This window comes from Mesoplodon mirus (assembly GCF_964341445.2).
Source record: "Mesoplodon mirus genome assembly, chromosome: 4".
Lineage (NCBI taxonomy): Eukaryota > Metazoa > Chordata > Mammalia > Artiodactyla > Ziphiidae > Mesoplodon > Mesoplodon mirus.
Window position 1 is genome coordinate 125,534,547 of NC_138979.1, and position 21,398 is coordinate 125,555,944.

The window sequence follows — 21,398 nt, forward strand, 5'->3', positions numbered from 1 at the left end:
ACACGTTGCATAACTTACAATACTGCAGTATAATTTAGTCAACTTAAGTTCTGCTGAAAAAAGGAATCATCTATGGAAATATACTGTGGGGTCAGGATCCTGGGAGCTGAAAAAGCTTTAATTTTTTTAAAGTTGTAGATCATTGTTTCTTTGCATCAGAACCTCCAACTGCTTGATTAGACTGACCAGAAGAAAATGGAAAGGCCCAGAGTAGTGTTTATACAAATATCACAGCATACAATGCCTCACGTAACAAAGAAACAACCCTCACATTTAAAAAAGATATCCGAAATAGAATTCAAGGAAAGACAATTATGAGTATGAGTGACTGAAATAGGCATTACCTACTCATTTAAATGATAAATCCAGTATTTAACCTTAAGATTTGCTTAGTGGATTATTTTAGCATTTGCGATTGTTATGCATAAAATTAATTTACATTTCTATATTAATATTGCTTATATGTATTCAGATGATATTTGGGAATTCTAAAAAGCACAGCATAAGCCAAATCTGTCTCTAACCTTATCTGATATATAAAATGTGCTGGTTTTAATCCACTTTCCCTTATTTTAAATTTCTGTCAAGATAACAAAACATTACTTTCATTTCATTTAAAGGTAAAAATATGAAGCAAACCGACTTTTGCTCTGCTATAATCTGGTGGGCTGAAAATAGATAATGGCACGTTAACAAGGAATTACTACAGGTGGTTGCTTAAATATATTTATTTGCTTTCTTTTTGATAGTAGGTATGTGCTAAATAAAAGTCAACACGCTTATCAAAAGAATAAGTAAATGTAGAAACATCAATTCTACAACAGCTATTTTTGCTTCTTCTCTTTTCTGAACAGCAATTAGTAAAGCAACCCCTTCCCCTCCTCCCTAGTGCCGTCAAGCTGTTCAGAGCAGTTTGCAACTCGACAATGGTACCATTGTGAATGCTCTCTGGGCTTCCTTCCCACAGAGAGTTAAATGGGCAGTTCCTGCTGCCCATGATTGGTGTCCAGTGAAATAATACTCAAGAGCCAGGTTTTATCAGCTTCACGCCAAAGAAGTGAAGCCAGGGAACCCAAGCCTTCATATCATACTGGACCATATGCCAACCCTGATGGCCCCAAAGGTTTATCACTAAGAATCAGGATCCATCATGTCCCTTGTGAAATTTCATTTCGCATACCTTATGTGAAATGCAAAGCTTCACTAAAAACTGAACCTTCTTTGCAATTGGCATGAACAGATGGACGGTAACAGTGGTTTGGCAAGCAAAAGTTAAGATTTAAATAGGCTATATTCTAGCGTTTGAGAGGAAAAGCAGTTAGAAGAAAATGGGGAGATTTGTGATCCATAGTTTAATTTTAATTCCATTATTGAGTTATTAAAAATTCAATAGCAAAATCCATATATTTAGTAAAAGGAAAATAATGGATTAAAAGCACTGCAATTCCTATGTTAAACGAGGTTAGAGTAATTTCAGCTTTACATCCTTCATTCTTTGCTCTCTGAAATCCCCAAATAGCATCTGAATCTACTGCTGTTTTTCTATTTAAATAAAGACTAGAATAAAACTTACACATTATGCAGTAGGTGTAGTTAATAATAATGTGAGCATACCAGTGCACCTTCATCACTAATATCAACAACATAGTGTTTAATAGAGAGAAAAAAAAATTCCTTTTCTAGCAAAGGTCAGAAGTTAATAAAGATGGAAGTAGAGAAACTTCAAGTTTTGTTGTTTTTAGGGAACAGTCTGACAATCATCTGATACAGTTCTCCTATTTTCTTTCTGGTACACTATGATATAACCCAACTGTCCATAGATTGGCATATATGGACCATACTGTCACACTGGATTTGAGAAAACAGGTAAAATGGTGGTACTGCTTTCTTTTCCTTTGCTATTTTTGCTGTGAAGCCAATGTACTATCAGAATAGGATAAAAAAACTTCATTTGTCAACACCATGTAAAAGTATAACAGTATGTAAAAACACGTTTTCTGAGCTCTTGCTACATGACAGACAGGCTGCTTAGTGCTTCATGTGGATAATCTCATTTAATCCTTACAACACTCCTGAGTTTGGTACTCCTTTTACAGATTAAATAAAATTAGACATAAAGACAGTGACACACTTAATAAGTGGTTCTGGACTCTGAAGCCCAGGCTGATTACCTAACAGTCAGCCTCCGCATTTTTAAATATAAGTAATTTATAATTAAGGACTATAATTAAGGACAGTCCATACTTACCAATATTATCTTCTGAGGAAATGATCTACAAAAGACAGTAGATATATAAAGTTATGCAGTTTCTCAATAAACTCACTTTCTTCTAACATGAAATGGCAGCAATATTGATGGGCCTCCCTAAGAGGTTTTATAATGTTCTATCGTAATGAATGGCAAACTGCATTAGTGGAGCCAATCAATTACATTTCATTTCGTTTTGGCTCTCATACTTTTGCAACAGGTTCTTTACATTTGAGTAGTAGAACTGCAGGGATAACAAACTGTGACTAATTGAAGAATGATCATTGACTTCTGGTAATTTGTCTGATAAAGTTAAACAGAAACCCAATTCTGGCATTTACGAAAAAGTCAAATCTAAACAGATTAGAAGAAATCAAATAATATTGGTTTGGGAGGAAAGAATATTAAATCTAGGAGGAAAGTGTTTTTTAAAGATACTATTTTATTTTATAACATCCCCCAAAACATATATTTCACAATATTATATATGTATTAAATATATATATATATATATATATACACATAAAGCCTCAAAATATAAATTACAAGAATTATAACAGACATGCTGCATTCCATCTACTCAAATCTCACCCTTTGAGGCCCAGATTTTCTATATATTCTTCTTCCCTGATTTTCTTACTCCAAAGTAATGACTTTTTCCTTGGAACTCCCACAGCATCTTATCTACAACCCTACTGTGACACATTTTACCTTGTGTTATAATTTTTAGTGTACATATAATTATCTCCCCTATTAAATAATAAGATTATTGAAGAGATTACCATCTGATTTGTCTCTGCATTTCTCTCAAAATCTTTACCATTACCATTTAAATGATCAATAAATATTTTTGATAGAAGAAGAACAGTACAGTTGCATCTTTTGACCTGGTGGTGGTTAAACTGTAATTATTCACCATATAGTATATTTAGGATTTATAATCTTTTTTCAAATTATATTTTGCAGTAAGAAAGGTTAAGAAGAAAAAGTTAAGAAAATTAGGACATGGGATGTGGTTAATTTTATGTCAACTTGGCTAGGCCATGGTACCCAGTTTTTGGTCAAACACCAGCCTAGATGATGTTGCTGTGAAGGTATTTTTTAGATGTGAATACCATTTAAATCAGGAGAAAAGTATATCAGATTACTCTCCATAACGTGGGTGGGTCTCATCCAGTCAGTTGAAGACCTTAGGAGAAAAGACTGAGGTCCCCAAGGAAGGCAGGAATTCTATCTCCAGATGCCTTCTGACTCAGACTGCATCAGCTCTACCCCAACTCCCACAGATTTCAGACTTGCCAGTACCCACAACCGTGTCAGCCAATTCCTTAAAATCAGTCTCTCTCTTTATGTACTTATGTATATACACACATCCTACTGATCGTTTCTCTGAGAACCTGAATACAACATGACTATATACTGTAACTTCTGAAAATTTCTATGTATAATAAATCTCACATTAAAAAAGAAAGAGAAACAGTACATATTTGATAGCAACATATTTAACATTTATACATAGTCAAAATGTCCCTAGGATCAAAACAAATAATTACTTTAAAATTTTTATTTAAGGAAAAGTCATTATAGCTAAGATCATGAAATTAATGCTTTGGAATTATTATTCCTAATACAAAAAAGCCAAAAACAAACAACAAAAAAAACCCCAAACCCCACCAACACACACATACACTCTCTTTCAACAGGTAATTAATAAATGATGACTAAGATCAACCTGAAATACCCCTCAGGTCCAATGGTTACTGAGAATGTGCCTACACCTTCTCCCCAGTGATGCATTTCAGTTCTAACTGCATGATCAAACCAACAAATTGAGCTCGGGACAAAAAAAAAAAAACAAACAAAAAACCCCCCAAAAAACCTAGCTGACAAAGTCAGAGGTTGCAAGAAAATGCTTTTCAAGTACAAGTAATGCAAGAAATGACAAGTGAAGTAAAGGAGAGGTTTCAAAGCTTGAAAGACAGTCATCAATACTGACAGATTACTGTAATTCAGGCTGCCAGCATGATCGATTTGGGCAGCGTATGACAATCAATATTGTCCTCATTTAGTGAACAACATTAGATTCACAGATACAGAAGATGTTCCTAGGATAAAATTTAAGCTGTACTTAATGATCATAAATAGCACAATTTATGCTGTGGAATCTTAGTGGGTACTTTTACTGGGCATAAAATAACTGACACAGCAGTACAATTATCCAAATATAATTGAGTTTATTACATATTCTTTTACTCCTTCATTTCTCTTATGAGGATTAAAATAGTAACTCTGATGGTTTTCAAAGCCTACTTCTATCTCAGTTTTTGTTGTAATTTCTTTTGTTTTATTGATCTGTTTTAGAGCACATGATTTTTTTTTCCTTAATGGGAGCTTAAGGAAATTTGTCAAAATCTGAATTTGTCAAAAATATACATTTAACATTTTATTATATTTCTGAAATATGTATTTATTTAAAATGAAAAGACATTTATATTTCAATATCTCAAAAACATCTAGCTGTAATTTATTGTATAAACTTTCATTTAAAAATCAAGTAATTGGGCTTCCCTGGTGGCACAGTGGTTAAGAATCCGCCTGCCAATGCAGGGCACACGGGTTCAATCCCTGGTCTGGGATCCCACATGCTGCGGAGCAACTAAGCCCATGCGCCCCAACTACTGAGCCTGTGCTCTAGAGCCCACGAGCCACAACCACTGAAGCCTGTGTGCCTAGAGCCTGTGCTCCGCAACAGGAGAGGCCACCACAATGAGAAGCCTGTGCACTGCAAGGAAGAGTAGCCCCTGCTCACCGCGACAATGTGCAGCAATGAAGACCAAAAATAAATAAACAAAAAAATTTTTTAAATGAGTAGAATCTATCTTTAAAAAAGTAAAATAAAAATCAAGTAATCTATCAGTACCTATATGAAGTTATTTCCTCCAATGTTTAGAATATACACCTTTGTGAATCTTTGTGAATCTTTGTGAAAGATGACTACATGTTCTTCAGATTAGCAAAGGCTGAGTATCTCTATTATATATTTAAATAGTATGGGAAAATAACTTCTATATAGCTTCTAAATTCAAGCTTCTAAGTCAAGAAAAATTTGTTTGATCTGTCTGATTTAATATTTTTACTCTGATAGTTCCAGAAGTGGTTTTCCTGATAGAAATTGCTCACATCTGCTGTGTAAATAAAGTGTTCATGTTTACTGTTTTCATCTGAAATTATCTCTCTTCATCTTAGAATTTTCTCCAATGTGCTATCTATTAACATCTCAGCAAGATTAACTATTAAGCGCTTCATGAAACAGGCCTAAAAATCCAATCCAATCAATTAACCAACCAACCAACCAACCAACCAACCAACCAAACATAAAAACCCAATTAGGCAATTCCTTGCTGTTGGGTAGAGCTGTTTCACATTGACTATAATCTTTACACATAACAGAATTAATCACTGCACAAAATAACGTACCTTATTTCATTTACTAGGTGCATCCAAACTCATTATCTCATTTATTCTTCACAACAATTCTGAGATGGGTATTAGCATCTTTTTTACCGATGAAGAAAGTTAGGTTTAGAGATTCTGGGACTTGACTAGGATCACAAGGCGGACCTCGGGTGGCATGGACATATATACACTACCAAACGTAAAATAGATAGCTAGTGGGAAGCAGCCACATAGCACAGGGAGATCAGCTCGGTGCTTTGTGACCACCTAGAGGGGTGGGATAGGGAGGGTGGGAGGGAGGGAGACGCAAGAGGGAAGAGATATGGGAACATATGTATAACTGATTCACTTTGTTATAAAGCAGAAACTAACACACCATTGTAAAGCAATTATACTCCAATAAAGATGTTAAAAAAAAATCAATGTTTCTAACTGCAAATCCAGCTATTATACCTCTAGTGTAACGTGCAAATCTGAACTAGTCCTTAAGAATATGAATTTAGGCGCAGGTAAAAGAAATTAAGCTACATCCTCACTTTTAATTGGTATACTTGAACTACTTGGTAAGGTGTGCATTTTACATGTTGTTTGTATACCAGGCCAGAAATAGTTTGTGTTAGTTCAATAAATTGAGTTCCTCCTGACACAAGAGGCAAATAGAGTTTTGTATTACAATCTAATCTCGCTCTCATCACTTTCCCAAAAGATTTAAGGCATTCTTTCAACTGTGTCTTAAATGAAATGATGGAGAACACTAACCTCAGGATGAACACCAAGATCAGGGGAACTGTAAAGAGGCACAGGTCAGAAAGAAGTCGATCTCAGTAGAGTTGACAATGCAGACATTAGTTTACAGATAATAATCTGTATATTCCTTATAAGATTAGCTACCTTTCTAGAGATATTCAGGATATAATAAACTGAATCCTTACATTTCATGACAATGACCACGTCAAATCAGAGTTTTCAACTCAAAGTAAGTGAAGATGTAACCGCTACAAATAAGAAATGCTATATAAATGACATTAAGCTTAAGCAATGTAACATGCCATGATCCACCTATAATTCCATTCCACAGTATCAGAATACGTGAGAAATTACATAGAAATCAGATTGCTTAAGTCAATTTTCATTAAAAGAAGAAAACGTATGTGGTAGACTTATGATAAATCCATTTCATATGGAATAGGACACAGGATATTTTAAAAAGTCTTTCCTGTAAAGCTTAACATCTACAGTTTATTATGTAAAAGAAAAATAATTGAAGTGTTTTGAATAATTTAGAAAAAGTATATGGAAACATAAATCCATTTTAGAAAGGGATATCAGAAAACAATTTAAATTTTAAAACTGTGTGCATATTTCGCCCCAGGCAGTGTTCTAAGAATTTTACACATACTGACTCATTCAGTTCTCATAACACTACAGGCTAGATATTATTATCATTCTCATTTTATGGATAAGGAAATTGAGGCTCAGAGAGGTTAAATAACTTGTCCAAGGCTGCATAGCTAATGAAGTGGCGATTAGCATTTGAGTCCAGGTAATCGGGCTCCAGAAGCCATGTTCTTAAACACTCCATGGCCTCTCATACTTCCATGTCTCCATTTATGCCATTCCTCTGCTTGGAATGCTCTTCTTAATCTCATCTATCTGATTAATTCATTCATCCTTCAAGATTGGTTCAATCCTTACATTTCTCAGAAGTGTTTCCTGATACCACCACTCCTTACAGCTGACTGAGAGGTATCTGAAGTATTGTTATAGTAATTCCAGAACATCCTGTGCATAACTATTACAGCACAGATACTGAAAACAATATATTTCCTCAACTAGATTGAGTACTTTGAAATGACTGTTATGGTTATCTCTGCATATCCAGATTAGCAGAACGCCTAGTACATAATGGGGCTCTAATTAATTAACCAAAAGACAAGTACTGATTAAAAGCGTATAAAAGAAAATACATCATTCAAATATCATAACTGCTTAAACACTGGGGAGGAACTCCATTCTCTATATATCAATAAACAAAAACTCAAAGGTCTTAACAACACATAAGAAGTAGTTACCTTGGAAAGTAGACATATATTAGAGTAGAAACCATACTGTTAAAAAGGATACAAGTTTTGATATAATGGAATCAGCGATTTCAGAGCACGGCTTGCATTTATAGCAGTTGCTCGAACCATAATGGGTAGGACCTTTCCATTCACAATAGCACCATCAAAAAGTGGACCAAAGAAGGGAACCTGATTGAGAAATTAGAACATAATTTTATACTCGAACTGGAGAAAGGTTGTAAATAAGAAGCAGTTTGCATACAAAGTCTTTCTGCTTCCTGTTTAGTTCTTCCTTCAGTAGAAATGCTATTCAAGTTCAGTTCTTTTCCATGATGGGTCATTCATACTGGAGCAATAAACAAACAAAAAATGCCAGTGGTCTACAGGGTTTCCATTCAAAAGAATTATATGCTTCATATAACTGACTAAATAATTTATACTACCTGCCAATTTTCAAATTTTTGTAGCCGCAATTGTATACAAAAATCCAACACTTGGAAATAATTTACTTTTCCCCCATTGAGTAAACACAGGGAGGACACACATTCTTACAGGCAGCAAGTTAGTTTTTTATTATTTTCATGTGATGCCAGCTTTACTACCAAACCTAAAACACTTTTATTATTATTTTACTACAGAATCTGAAACACTATTTTTTATTTTATTATATGGTTTATTAGAAAAAATCTGTCATTTTTATCAGATGACTGACAGTTTCAAAAGTATTCTGTTTGAATATTGGCTGGTACAAATGGCAGCTGAAGGCAAAGACATGAACTGTGAATAATACAGTAAATATTTTAGGCTTTGTGGCCACATATTGTCTCTGCTGTATATTCTCCTTTGATTTTTTAAAAGAGAAAAACCCATTAAAAATGTAACAAACATTCTTAGCTTGTGGGGTATATAAAAACAACAGTAAATGGGAACTTCCACTCTGGCACTACTTAGCCTTCTTCCATTCGAATACAGTTTCTTTCTATTTTTCCTATTTTAGCGCCTTCTGAACTAGACTTAGACAATTCACATAGCTACCAGAGTCTGTGTCTCATCTCCCCCTCCAATTCCACGTTTTGATGCCTAGTCTAATTCTTCTGAAAGAGGGCAAGAAACTCACAAACCCATGTAGAACTCAAAATATATTATTCAAATGTAATATAAGGAGTTCTTACCTCTGGTTTTTTCATTATCTGGATACTGAACATGTGATTTTTCATTGGGTATATTACAATAAGGACATCACCAAATTCGGTAGGAATAATTCCTCTCCTGTAGTCTCTAGTATGCTCTGACCAAACGATGTGTACTTCATCATTTCCTAAATGTCTCAACTGGAAAACCAAGAAAACAGTTCATAGTGCTCGAGAAAAGCCCTGTGAATACAGTCATACAGCTACTGACAGCATACTATAAAAAGATTAAAGGGTAAAGAAGTTTAAAAAATATTTTTAAAACTTCATTTGATCATTTTTCATAACATGCAAAACAAAAGCACTCAAAAGACATTAGGAGACACTGCAGAAGACCAGATAATTTTCAACTATCTATATAGTCAATGGCAAACAGAGAAATTAGATAAAAAAGATTCACATACAGACCAAACACTCTTCTTAACCAGCAACTGAACCAATTTTCCACTACCAAACCTTTTTAAAATTGTTTAAAAGAGTGTTTTAAAAAGTGATGGATTTAAGACTATTCTTTTTTTCTGACCACTCTCTGGAAGTGTTAATGAGCAGTGAAAGGGTCTAAAGGAGGAAACAGAAAGAGAAGGAAAAGAAGTAAAACATAAATATCTACTGAGTAAGAGAAAGTCGATTATATTTGCTTTAACAAATTTATTTCCTGCTCTTCTCTGACTATGAAACTTTGCCTACGAAATTCTTTCAAGTAGACTTTGTGAGACTTGTTAGACTCTCTCAAGATTTTATTTAAATATTTATAGTGCTTACGAAGGTGTTTTTGGCATTTAGAGAGTTAACATTATGATGATTAAAATTATAAAAAGCAAAGTATACAAAAGTTAGATTTCTATTGTTATTAGAAAAATTAACTTAATGTCCATAAGTATTGAGTTTTCTTCACGTAGATTATTGTTTAAACATGTATTTTAATATACCAATACAATTTGGTTATTTTAGTACATTTATTGATTCTGCCACTGCAAACATTTGAGCCCATTTTTGGTGCATATCTCACATGGGCTTTTCTATTACTTTCAGATAACTTGACATATTGTAGGCAGAAAAGTGTGGAAGAGAAAATTAGGATAAGTGTCATCAATATTCTTAGTAGGGGCTAACATACAGGCAATTTCTGTTTTTTTTTTTTTTTTTTTTTTTTTTTGCGGTACGCGGGCCTCTCACTGTTGTGGCCTCTCCCATTGCGGAGCACAGGCTCCGGATGCGCAGGCCCAGCGGCCATGGCTCACGGGCCCAGCTGCTCCGCGGCACATGGGATCCCCCCAGACCGGGGCACGAACCCGTATCCCCTGCATCGGCAGGCGGACTCTTAACCACTGCGCCACCAGGGAGGCCCCCAATTTCTGTTTTTGAAGTATTGGATTTATTTTGACTTAATGACCACAAGGCAGGAAAATAATTAAATGTGTCATTTAAACAAAGGAATTAACCTTCCAATTAATGAAAGGTTTTCTTCTGTCACCCTTTAACCCTGGAGTTCTTAATCTGGGTTCAAGGGATCTATGAATTTTTGCAAATTTTATTTGTGTATTTTTCTGAGAAGAAAGTCTATCATATAGGACTATGTATTACAAAAAAAAGCCAAGAACCAGTGTTCTAATGGTTCTTGAAAGTCCCCAACACCAATCTATCTAGAAAATCCTAGGCACTATGAATGTCATTAAGTATTTGAAAACACGAGGTAAATCCCTGAACTTTAAATTTTATATTCCTAAGTAAGAAATGCCCTCTCTTCTTTGACAGATTATAAGATAGTGGCAGCTATTACTCTAAAGACAGTGCCCAGCTAAGTCTATAGACCAGAATCTATTATTTTAGAAATATAAAGATTTTTATTTTCTTTTAAGGATGACTTTTTTTAGGTCTAAGTGGATTAAATAATTCTTTTTGGAAACCATAAATGTGCTTATTGCTCTAAATAGATGATGATAGACCTCAAACATCAAAACAATGTTTATTTTAAGTTTTAATTACCATTAGTTACAACACACACACACACCCTGAATGACATAAATGCAAGACTTGGGCTTTGTGACATTTTTAAAAACCAAAAAAGATTACACAACTCAGAAAAGCCATGGCTCTATAATTTCATTTTTTAATCAAAATACTTTAAAAATATCCTTCCTATACAGCCATCCCCATGTGTCAGCTTCCCTAATAGGTTTATGTTAACTGAATACAAAAGAAATGTGAAATAAATTTAACCAGGAGGGATGATCCAATCTAATTTTGATACATTAATGTCATATGCTGTACATGTTACAACAGCAGCCAGATCTAATACTAAGCTCCAGGCTATACTGAGATTTCCAAATGGCAGATTGTTCTAAGTGATATCAAGTATAATTGAAGTAATAAACGATAGTAAAAGCTGAGCACACTGTCAGGAAGAATTTAAGTATTTACTTTTTAAAATTAAATGAGTTAGGTTAGGAAAGACAAGACAACTGAAATAATGCAGGTCTCAATTTACAGAAAATTCCTTTTATTTATCTGCTACATTAACCCTTGAACTCTTGCCAAACCTATCTATAATTTCTAGTGCCCACTTATCTAAAGAAATGAGAGAAAAGGGCAACTGTAGTTTTATTTTATAATGAAAGCTTGTCTTCAAATATCTACCACAGAGTATTAAAAGACTCTTATGGAAGTTTAACAGAAAAGAATAGTATATTTTTTCCAGGATGTTGTAATGCAGATATTTGTGGCATAGAACTATGCATATAAACAAAGTCATTTAAAACATGTTCAATCATTTTAAGGAAAAAGCTTCAAGAACATCCTTATCATTTTTATCCAAATGCTAAAAAAGCAATTATTTTATGCTGTTATGTTGAGGCATGTTTTTATATCTTTATCTCTTTAAACCCTGCTATAAAATAATTAAACAAATTGAGAAATTGCTAATCATTGCCATGTATGTTAGAATTTTTGAAGACTACTGAAAATATGAATTTTGAGTGGTTAACAGAAACTTCAGAAGTGTGTGTGACATTTATATGACATAAATACTTTATATAGTATTTGATGTTTTAAATTATTTTATCTATTCCTTATATTTTACAGATTTAAAGGGTTGTGTCTTATGTATACTCAGTAGGGTTTTTCCATACTCTGAAAACTCTCAAAGGAGTTCCTACCTGCATGTTTTTGTACCCAGATGCGAATCACTTCTGAAATAGAGTATAAGAATTCTGTACATGGGATAGGTCTGTTAAAATGACTGGCAACCAAAGTACTCTTCCAAATTCACTTTGACTGCTGTTGAAGTCATTTTGGAATTCAAGGTATATAACATAAGCTGCAGATTATCATTATCAATTTATGAAGATAAAATAGTTAAATAAAATTCAACACATATAAAATTGAAGTCCTCAGTACATTATAGAATATTAGCACCGGAACAGACACTAAAGCTCTAATTTCCCACACAATACAGGAACTCCCAGTGCAATATCCCTGACAAGTAATCCTCCCTGCTTGAGTATTTCTAGGGTTAGGAAGCTTACAGATTCACAAATTAGCCCATTCATTTAAAAAGAGCTATAATCGTTAGACCCTACTTTACAGTAAGCCAAAATCTGCCTTCCTGAAGCTAGTTCTTCCAAAATAAGACTAATACCAAATAAACGTAATCTATATTTCATATATTATCTTTTCAAATATTTGAAGATTGGTCTAATATATAACTCAACTTTTCTAGGTTAAAAGTGTTCCTCTTTTTATACTTTACAAACTTATTCATTATCCTGGATTTTTACCTCAGTTTATTGATGTTTCTATTAAATTGTGGTATCTGAAATGGAATATAATATCAATATATTCTATAATACAACCAGCCCACAGTGGGACTACTTCCTTTCTTCTGTTCACTCAATTATTTTCTGCATTTTTATAACACTGGCTCAAATGGAAGCTGTAGTCAATTCAAACCCTTAAGACTTTTTCTTACGAAGTTCTTTTAAGCAGGTACAACTGACTACTAGAACTAGAGAGGATTTCTATGTATTCTTAATAAACTTTAACTTACCAGGTTCCAATTATCTTAAAACCTATCAAGGCCTTTTGTTAGCATGATTCTTCTATTCAGTATGTTGGCTCTCCCTTTTCCAGATTTGGGTTATCCTTAAATTCAAATTCTTGTGTCTTTATTTAGATTTTGGATAAAAATGTCAAATGGGACAGGTTTGGGTAAGAGCCATACAGTAAGTCATTACAGATGTCCTTCCTGGTTAAACGTATATCCAACATTTATTAAATACTTACTATTTCTGAGTGCTTTGTGATAATTTATTTAATTTTCAAAACAATGCTACAAGATAAGTATAATTATTATTGACCTTATTTTTACAGGTGAGGAATTGAAGCTTTGTAACTTGCCCAAGGTCAAGTAACTAATAAGCGGCAGAGCCAAGATTGAAACCCAAGCAGGCTAGTTTCAGAAACCATACTTTAACCACCTCCCTCTACTGCCTCTCATTATATAATTAATTTCTCTAGATATAATTACAGAACCAGTCACGAACATACTTATTGAACTATTATTAAGACCGCATTTCTTCAACTTGTCCACAACAAACGACTTAGTTAAATGCTTTATACTGTCTATGGCCTTCCCTGATGTAGTAATCCTATTAAAACAAATTAAGTTACTTTGATGTGATTTGTTATGGTGAACTCATGGGTAGCTCCTAGTGATCACTACTTCATTACCTAAGTGCTCACAAACCATCTGTTTAATAATCCTATTTTGCCAGGCATTGACATAGAGCTCATGAATGTTAGTAATTTTTGTGGTTGGTGGCCTGTTCCATGTCCTTTTATGAAAATCAGATGTTTGCCTATCTATGGCAGTGTTCTCATTTCCCACAACTATCAGTAGAGATTCCAGAGTCAATTCTAGATTTCCTCAGTGAAATATCATTCATTTGGAGTTAGAGACTAGAATTCATGTAATATAACTATATCATCTGTTTTACAAAATCAACTTACCCCCTTGATGTCCTCATTTCTGTTAAAAACACCTAATAACTCAATTATAATTACTCAAGAGTCAAACCCTGAAAGTCTTCAATTTCTGATTTCCTTATAGTATCTCTAATAAGCTCTTCATTAAAACAATAGTATTATGTTCTGTTTTTGTACTTTCCTTCCTATTTCCTCTACTGTTGCTCTAGATCAGATGCTAGTCATCCTACACAGCTGGACTAGTTCATGAGTTCTTAAAAGGCCTTCTCTCCTCCTTCCCTCTCTCCTTCCTATCTACCTCTTTCAAACAGCAAATATTGAGAGCTGACTAAATGCACTGCACTAGCTATTAAATATACAACGGTGAGGAAAAACAGACATATTTTCTTCTCTCACATAGCTTTAAGTCCAGTGGAGAGTAAAATAAACTAAGCAATTAATGAATAATTAACAGTAGAGATAATGCTCTAAATATACCTCTCTGAATGCAAATAACAAAGATAACTGATCTATAATGGCACTTGAAGAATGCATAGAAGTTAGTTAGGTTAGGCAGTTACTTCACAAGATAGTGGCATACATGTAGAAATTGAAACTGAGTTGATACTCACTGCCCCAAGCCCTCATTCTTTGCCCCTCACCTTCCAGACACTCATGCAGCAAAACATAAACTATCATATACTCCTCAATCATGTGAAAAAACATACGCTCATACATTTTCACAATTCACTTGCTGTCTGGATCATTCATTCTTAGTAATTGGGAAAAGCTTCTTGAAGCAATAGGCACGGCATCTAGTACACAATACTTTAGCAGAGTGGGCACTCAATAAATATGCTATTAAAAAGATAATGTCACAGTACTTACTTAGCAAATTGTTTTCTATCATTACATAGTCCACAGCATAAAAATAGAATTATCTGCAATTATGGCTTTATTTAAATATGCCACTTTGATGGTGATACGTGCTATACAAATATAAAATAGGGTAATGTGACAGTGTTACTGGATAGAGAGGGCTTCTTTAGCTAGGATGGTCTGGAAAGGTCTCTCTGAGGAACTGTCATGTGAGTCTGAGAATAGAACAATGAGGATGAAAAAGCCTGATAATGTGACGAAAGAGCATTTCAAATGGAAAATAAGGTAAGTGCACAGCCCCTGAGATGGGAATGAGCTTGACATGATGGCAGGTTAGAATGACAGCCAGTGAGGCCAGATTGTGGTAAGTGAAAAGGAAAGTGACAGAAGATGAGATCAGGGAGGTAGGCAGGCAAGTGGCCAAATCCTGTAGGGCACTGAAGGCCATAGTAAGGAATTAGAATTGTATTCTATATGCAATGAGAAGCCACTGCTATACCATCCAAATTAAACCATTCACAGTGCTGAGATAAATCTGCTCTGAACCATTTATACTTCCTTGTTTCTTTATCTTCATTTCTTGTCATCAGGAGTATATTTATAGAAATCGGGGTTAAAGGTAGAGTCTATTATATTAAAACATAATTATTTTATGTAATGTGGCTAGATTTAGGACTACAACCATGTGTATAATTCCATAGCATTTATTAACTATTACATTAACTACACTTCTACTAAAACAATGAAAAAATTTTTGTTATTATTCCTTAAGTTTGTTTTCCAATTCCTTTTCCAGACTATATTAGCATATAGTTCTCTGGAAAGTGAAGTATATTTTACTTCAAAGTGAAGTATATATTTAAGTATTTCTAGATAAAATAAAGAAAAATGGATTTAAAGTTCTAATCAGACTAAGCAGTTCAACAGAGCTCATTTATCTGCGAAACTATTGTAACCAAATTTCAAAACAAAAAACGAACTGCTGTCCAGTACACTAACAATATTTCAGAGGGAAGTGACTTAAATAAAGTGTTTCTTTCCCCTCTTTTGGGGGGTCCAGGAAATGAAAGATAGGCTAGAGAGTCCAACTAAAAGTAGGTTATAATTATCTCAACTTGATCTTCATCAAACTCCTAAAAGGATGATTCAGCTACCTATGAAGCAGAGTATCAGCAAGTGGCTACAACAAGGAGACAGAGGAAATGAGACAAGCTCCTGTGAACACTTTATACCAATGCTTGCAGCACTTTTGATTTTTAGGGGTGAATAAACTCAGTTAAGTGGAAATTATTTTTAACCATTTTCTGTCAATCTTCCTCAGGTAGAGAGAATTTATAGAACAGATGGCTTGGACTGGAGTTATATCAGGATTTTTAATATGGTGGCGTAGTATTTCTAAGAGAGACTACTTTGTTAGACTGAAAGTTTGGTTAATTTGTTAAAAAAAAGTATAGTCTATGTTGTAAAAATTCTGTCGCTACCGTTTTGATCCTTGAAAAAGCCTTTCTTCACAAGAAATAAAATGCTAACACTTAAAGAGGTTCAAAGATATTTACCTCTCATTCTGAGAAGATAAAATGCTTAAAAATAATTTACAAAATCACCACATGATATTTTAAACACAAAGTGAAAACTAAAATTAGTTTCTATAAAACAGATATAAATGATTTTCTCCTATCAAGTTTAAAACAAAGAACCAGAGTCATACATAATTCTACCTTGCCAGAGGCAAGGCTATTTCTTTAAACTGACTGTTGACCATCTAATTTAATTAGAGGTATTAAACTCCACGCTGAGGTCAACAAGCCTTACTTCCTTCAATATTACACTTCAACCAGTGCTCATTAATGTGTCTACTGAATGGATTAACACACCTAAAGATATATGTACAAAGCAAAGGGGGACAACCTAATGATATCCAATTGTTCATTTGTAACAGGACACATGTTCTAGGCCTCAACTTATTACCACTAATGTGGAATTTATTAAATTCAGGAGAAAAAATACCAATACAGAAAGTGATTTTTTTATTAAGGAAAACTGGTATAAGGCAACTGGTTTCTATGTTTAAGTTTAAGAATTTAACCTTTTATTGAAAAGAAATTGATACTGTAATAGAGCTAAAATAGAAGACTGTTACTTAGAAAAATCTTACATACTAGGACTCTGAAGAGCAGTAACGGCAAGAATCACAGAGAATAGGGAAAGGGAAAACTCAGTATATAGAGAAATAAATGTTACTTTTTTTTATTTCTATGAAAAGAAGGTTTAGAATAATTTATACTGAATTATGAGACTGGGTAAATTTTTCCTTTCTACTGACTTAAGTGAAATATTGCTTCAATTTAGCCCCAACCTTGATAACAGTAGATTTTACTTAAAGTTACTTAAATTACTACTTGAGAATATAAGAGAACTATACCTTCCAAAATGATACCACTTTATTACATATTGTTTACAATTTTGACAGGTTTTGTTTTTATCTGGTAGGTATTATACATGTGAAAGAAGTTATGTTTTGAAATTTTCTCACTACAACAAACAAATAAGCCCTTTAAATTGTTCTATTTAAGTAAAAAAAAAGCCTATCTAGCCAGGGTAATTTTCTTCAATAACACAGGTACAGTTACTTTGACAACTAATATAATAGCATGCTTGCATTATAAATTTTTTAAAAATTATAAACACATGCTTGCATTTTTAAAAGTTACATTATTTCTGGCATCTCGATACTAAACAATTGGAATACTATGCCATTAATTGCCTGCAGTCTTTCTCTAATAATTTGAAGAAAACCCAAAAAACTAAATAACTGGAAAAAAATACTTGTACTATTCCACTTGTTAAATTGCTAAATAATTTTACATTTAGAATTAATTAGGTTAAAGGGGGAAAAAAACACAAAATTTTCTTCTAGGGTGTTATGTCAGCAAAATGGTGGACCAAGCAAGCTCTTGTTTCTCCACAGAGACATTGAAAAAACATGATTATATACAGAAAACCCTGATTCCACAACAAAACCTGTTAGAACTAATATATGAATTCAGCAAAGTTGCACAATACAAAATTAACACACAGAAATCAGCTGCATTTTTAACAATGAACAATCCAAAAAGGAAATTATAAAAACAATTCCATTTATAATTGCATCAGGAAGAATAAAATTCTAAGGCATAAATTTAACTAAGGAGGAGAAAGGCATATATGTTGAAAACTATTGCTGAAAGAAATGAAAGACTACATAAATCGAAAGATATCCCATGTTCATGGATTGGAAGGTTTAATATTATTAAAATGACCAAACTACTCAAAGTGATCCAAAGATTCAATGCAATCCTATCAAAATCCCAACACGATTTTTCATAGAAATAGAAAAACCCATCTTAAAATTCATATGGAATCTCAAGAGACTCTGAATAGTAAAAGCAATCTTGAAAAAGAAGAATGAAGTTGTAGAACTCACATTACTTAATTTCAAAACTTACTACAAAGCTACAGTAATTAAAGCATTTAATTAAAGCAAAAGGACATTCAGACCAATGGAACAGAACAGGGAGCCCAGAAATAAAGCTTTGCATAGATGGCCAATTGATTTTTGACAAGGATGCCAAGATCATTCAATAAAGGATTGTGTAGTCTTTTAAACAAATGGTGGTGGGACAAATGGATAGCCACGTGCAAAAGAATGAAGTCAGACTTTTATCTCATACTATACACAAAGAATAACTAAAAATGGATCCAAAACCTAAATGTAAAAGCTAAAACTATAATACTCTTAGAAGAAAACATATGGGAAAATATTCACAACACTGGATTTAGCAATGGTTTCTTGAACCGATACCAGAAGCAGAAGCAACAAAAGAAAATATAGATAAATTGAGCTCCATCAAAATAAAAACTTCTGTGCCTCAAAGGACACTATCAAGAGAGAGAGAAGACAACCCCAAAAATGGGAGAAAAATACTTGCTAGTCATATATCTGATAAGAGATTAACATCTAGAATATATAAAGAACTCCAACAACACAAGAAAATTACAAACAACCTAATTTAAAAAAATGGGTAAAAGAGCTGAACAGACATTTCTCCAAAGATATACAAATGGCCAATAAGCACATGAAAAAATGCACATCATTAGTCATTAGGGAAATGCAAGTCAAAACCACAAAGCATAATACTTTGTGCCTATTAGGATAGCTAATAACAAGTGTTGGCAAGGATGTGGAAAAACTGGAACTCTTGTGCATTGCTGGGAGAAATGTCAAATGGCACAGTCACTGTGGAAAACAGTTTGACAGTTCCTTTAGAAAGCTAAACATATAATTTCCATATTACCCAGCAATTCAACTCATAGGTCTATACCTAAAAGAACTGAAGACAGGGATTCAAACAAATACCTGCAGGACAATGTTCATTGCAGCATTATTCACAACAGCTAAAAAGTGGGAACAACCCAGAGAAGAAGAATGAGAGGATGAAAACGCATCAGAACCAGAGTCAGATATGGCAGGGATGCTGGAATTACAACTATGATTAACATGCTAAGGGAACTAATGGAAAAAGTAGTCAAAGTATGGATGGATGAACAGATGGATAATGTAAGCAGAGAGATGGACATTCTCAGAAAGAATCAAAAAGAAATGCTAGAGATAAAAAATATGTAAGTGAAATGAAGAAAGCCTCTGATGGGATCATTAGTAGACTGGACATGTCTGAGGAAAGAATCTCTGAGCTTGAGGATATAATAATAGAAACTTCTAAAACTGAAAACCAAAGAGAAAAAAGACTGAAAAAAAAAAACCCATAACAGAATATCCAAGAACTGTGGGACAACCACAAAAAGTGTAACATTTATGTACAGAAGGAGAAGAAAGGAGAAGAAAGAGAGAAAGAAACAGAAGAAATATTCGAATTAATGTTAGACACCTAACAACAGATCCAGGAAGCTCAGAGAACACTAAGCAGGATAAATGGCCCCCAAACTACATCCAGGCATATCACATGCAAACTTCAGAAAATCAAAGATGAAAAAATCTTGAGAAAAGCCAGAGGGGGGAAAAACATTTTACCTATGGAGGAGCAAAGATAAGGATTACATCTGACTTCTCCTCAGAAATTATGCAAGCAAGAAGAGAGTGGAGTGAAATATTTAAGTGCTGAGAGAAAACTCTACTAATTTAGAATTCGGTACCCTGTAAAATTATCCTTCAAAAGTAAAGAAGAAAAAAGACATTCTCAGACAAACAAAAATTGAGGGAATTTGCTGCCAGTAGACTGGCCTTACAAGAAATGCCTTTCAGAGGGAAGGAAAACAATATAGGAAAGAAATTCAGATCTACATATAGAAAGGAAGAGCATCAGAGAATCAATAATTGAAGGCAAAATAAAACTTTATTTTTCTTATTCTTAATTAATCTAACACATAACAGTTTGTTCAAGATTATAAATGGCAACAATGTATTTGGTAATGTATGCTTATGTATCCACATGGTTATGTATAAGTGAAATAAATGATAGCAATGACACAAGGGATAGGAGGGAAGAATTAGGCATATTGTGCTATTATAAGGTACTTGCAGTGAACCAGTATAGTATTATTTGAAAGTGGACTTAGATTAGTTGTAAATGTATAGTACAAACTCTAGGGCAAGAACTGGAAAAAAATTTAAAAAGAAAAAAATATAAATGATATGCTAAGAAAGGAGAGAAAACGGAATCGTAAAATGCTCAATTATAACCACAAATGGCAGAAAAAAATGTAAAATAATCCAATTATATTAATGATCACTTTAAATGTCAATGGTCCAAGTACACAGAGATTGTCAGAGCGGACCAAAAAAAAACAAGCCCCAACTGTGTGAGGCTTGAAACCAACTTTATAAGAAACCAACTTCAAATATAAAGATACATATAGATTAAAAGTAAAGGGATGGAGAAAGATATATCATGATACCACTAGTAAGAAAGCGGGAGTAGCTATACTAATTTTAGAAAGAGTACATTTCAGAGCAAGGAAAGTTATCAGGGATAAAGAGTGGCATAATCTAATGATTAAGAGGTCAGTATTCCAAGGAGACATAACCAATCCTTAAGGTGTATATGCGTAACAACAGAGTGCCAAAATACGTGAGGCAAAAACTGATAGAACTGCAAGGAAAATAAAAGAATCCACTATTATAGTTGGAGACTTTAATACCCCTCTCAGAAAAGGAGAGATCCAAGCAGGCAGAAAATTGTTAAGGATATAGTTGAACTCAACAGCTCCATCAATCAAGTGAATATAATTGACATTCATAGACTATTTCATTTAACAATAGCAGATCACACATTCTTCCCAGACTCACATGGAACATTCACCAGATAGACTACATCTGGGCCATAAAACACACCTTAACAAATGAAAAAAAAAATAGAAATCATATGATGTCTGCTCTCAGACCATGATGGAATTAAGCTAGAAATCAATAACAAAAAGATAGCTGGTAAAGCCCAAAATAATTGGAAATTGAACAACACAGTTCTAAGTACCACATGGGTCAAAGAATTCTCATGAGAAAATAAAAAGTATTTTGAACCAAGTGAAAATGAAAAAGTTCTGGAA

General features: G+C 33.6%; 1 protein-coding gene across 7 annotated transcripts in view; it reads right to left on the reverse strand.

Moving 5' to 3' along the window:
- RALGAPA1 (Ral GTPase activating protein catalytic subunit alpha 1) overlaps positions 1-21,398 on the reverse strand; it is a gene marked incomplete at its 5' end in the record, with an annotated part of 228,244 nt that overhangs the window by 18,474 nt on the left and 188,372 nt on the right. For all 7 annotated transcript variants that reach the window (XM_082620173.1, XM_082620170.1, XM_082620172.1 and 4 more), the window contains 2 exons: positions 7,829-7,956; positions 8,940-9,098. In XM_082620173.1, coding sequence (XP_082476299.1) covers positions 7,829-7,956; positions 8,940-9,098 — 287 coding nt within the window. The remainder of the gene's footprint in view (positions 1-7,828; positions 7,957-8,939; positions 9,099-21,398) is intronic.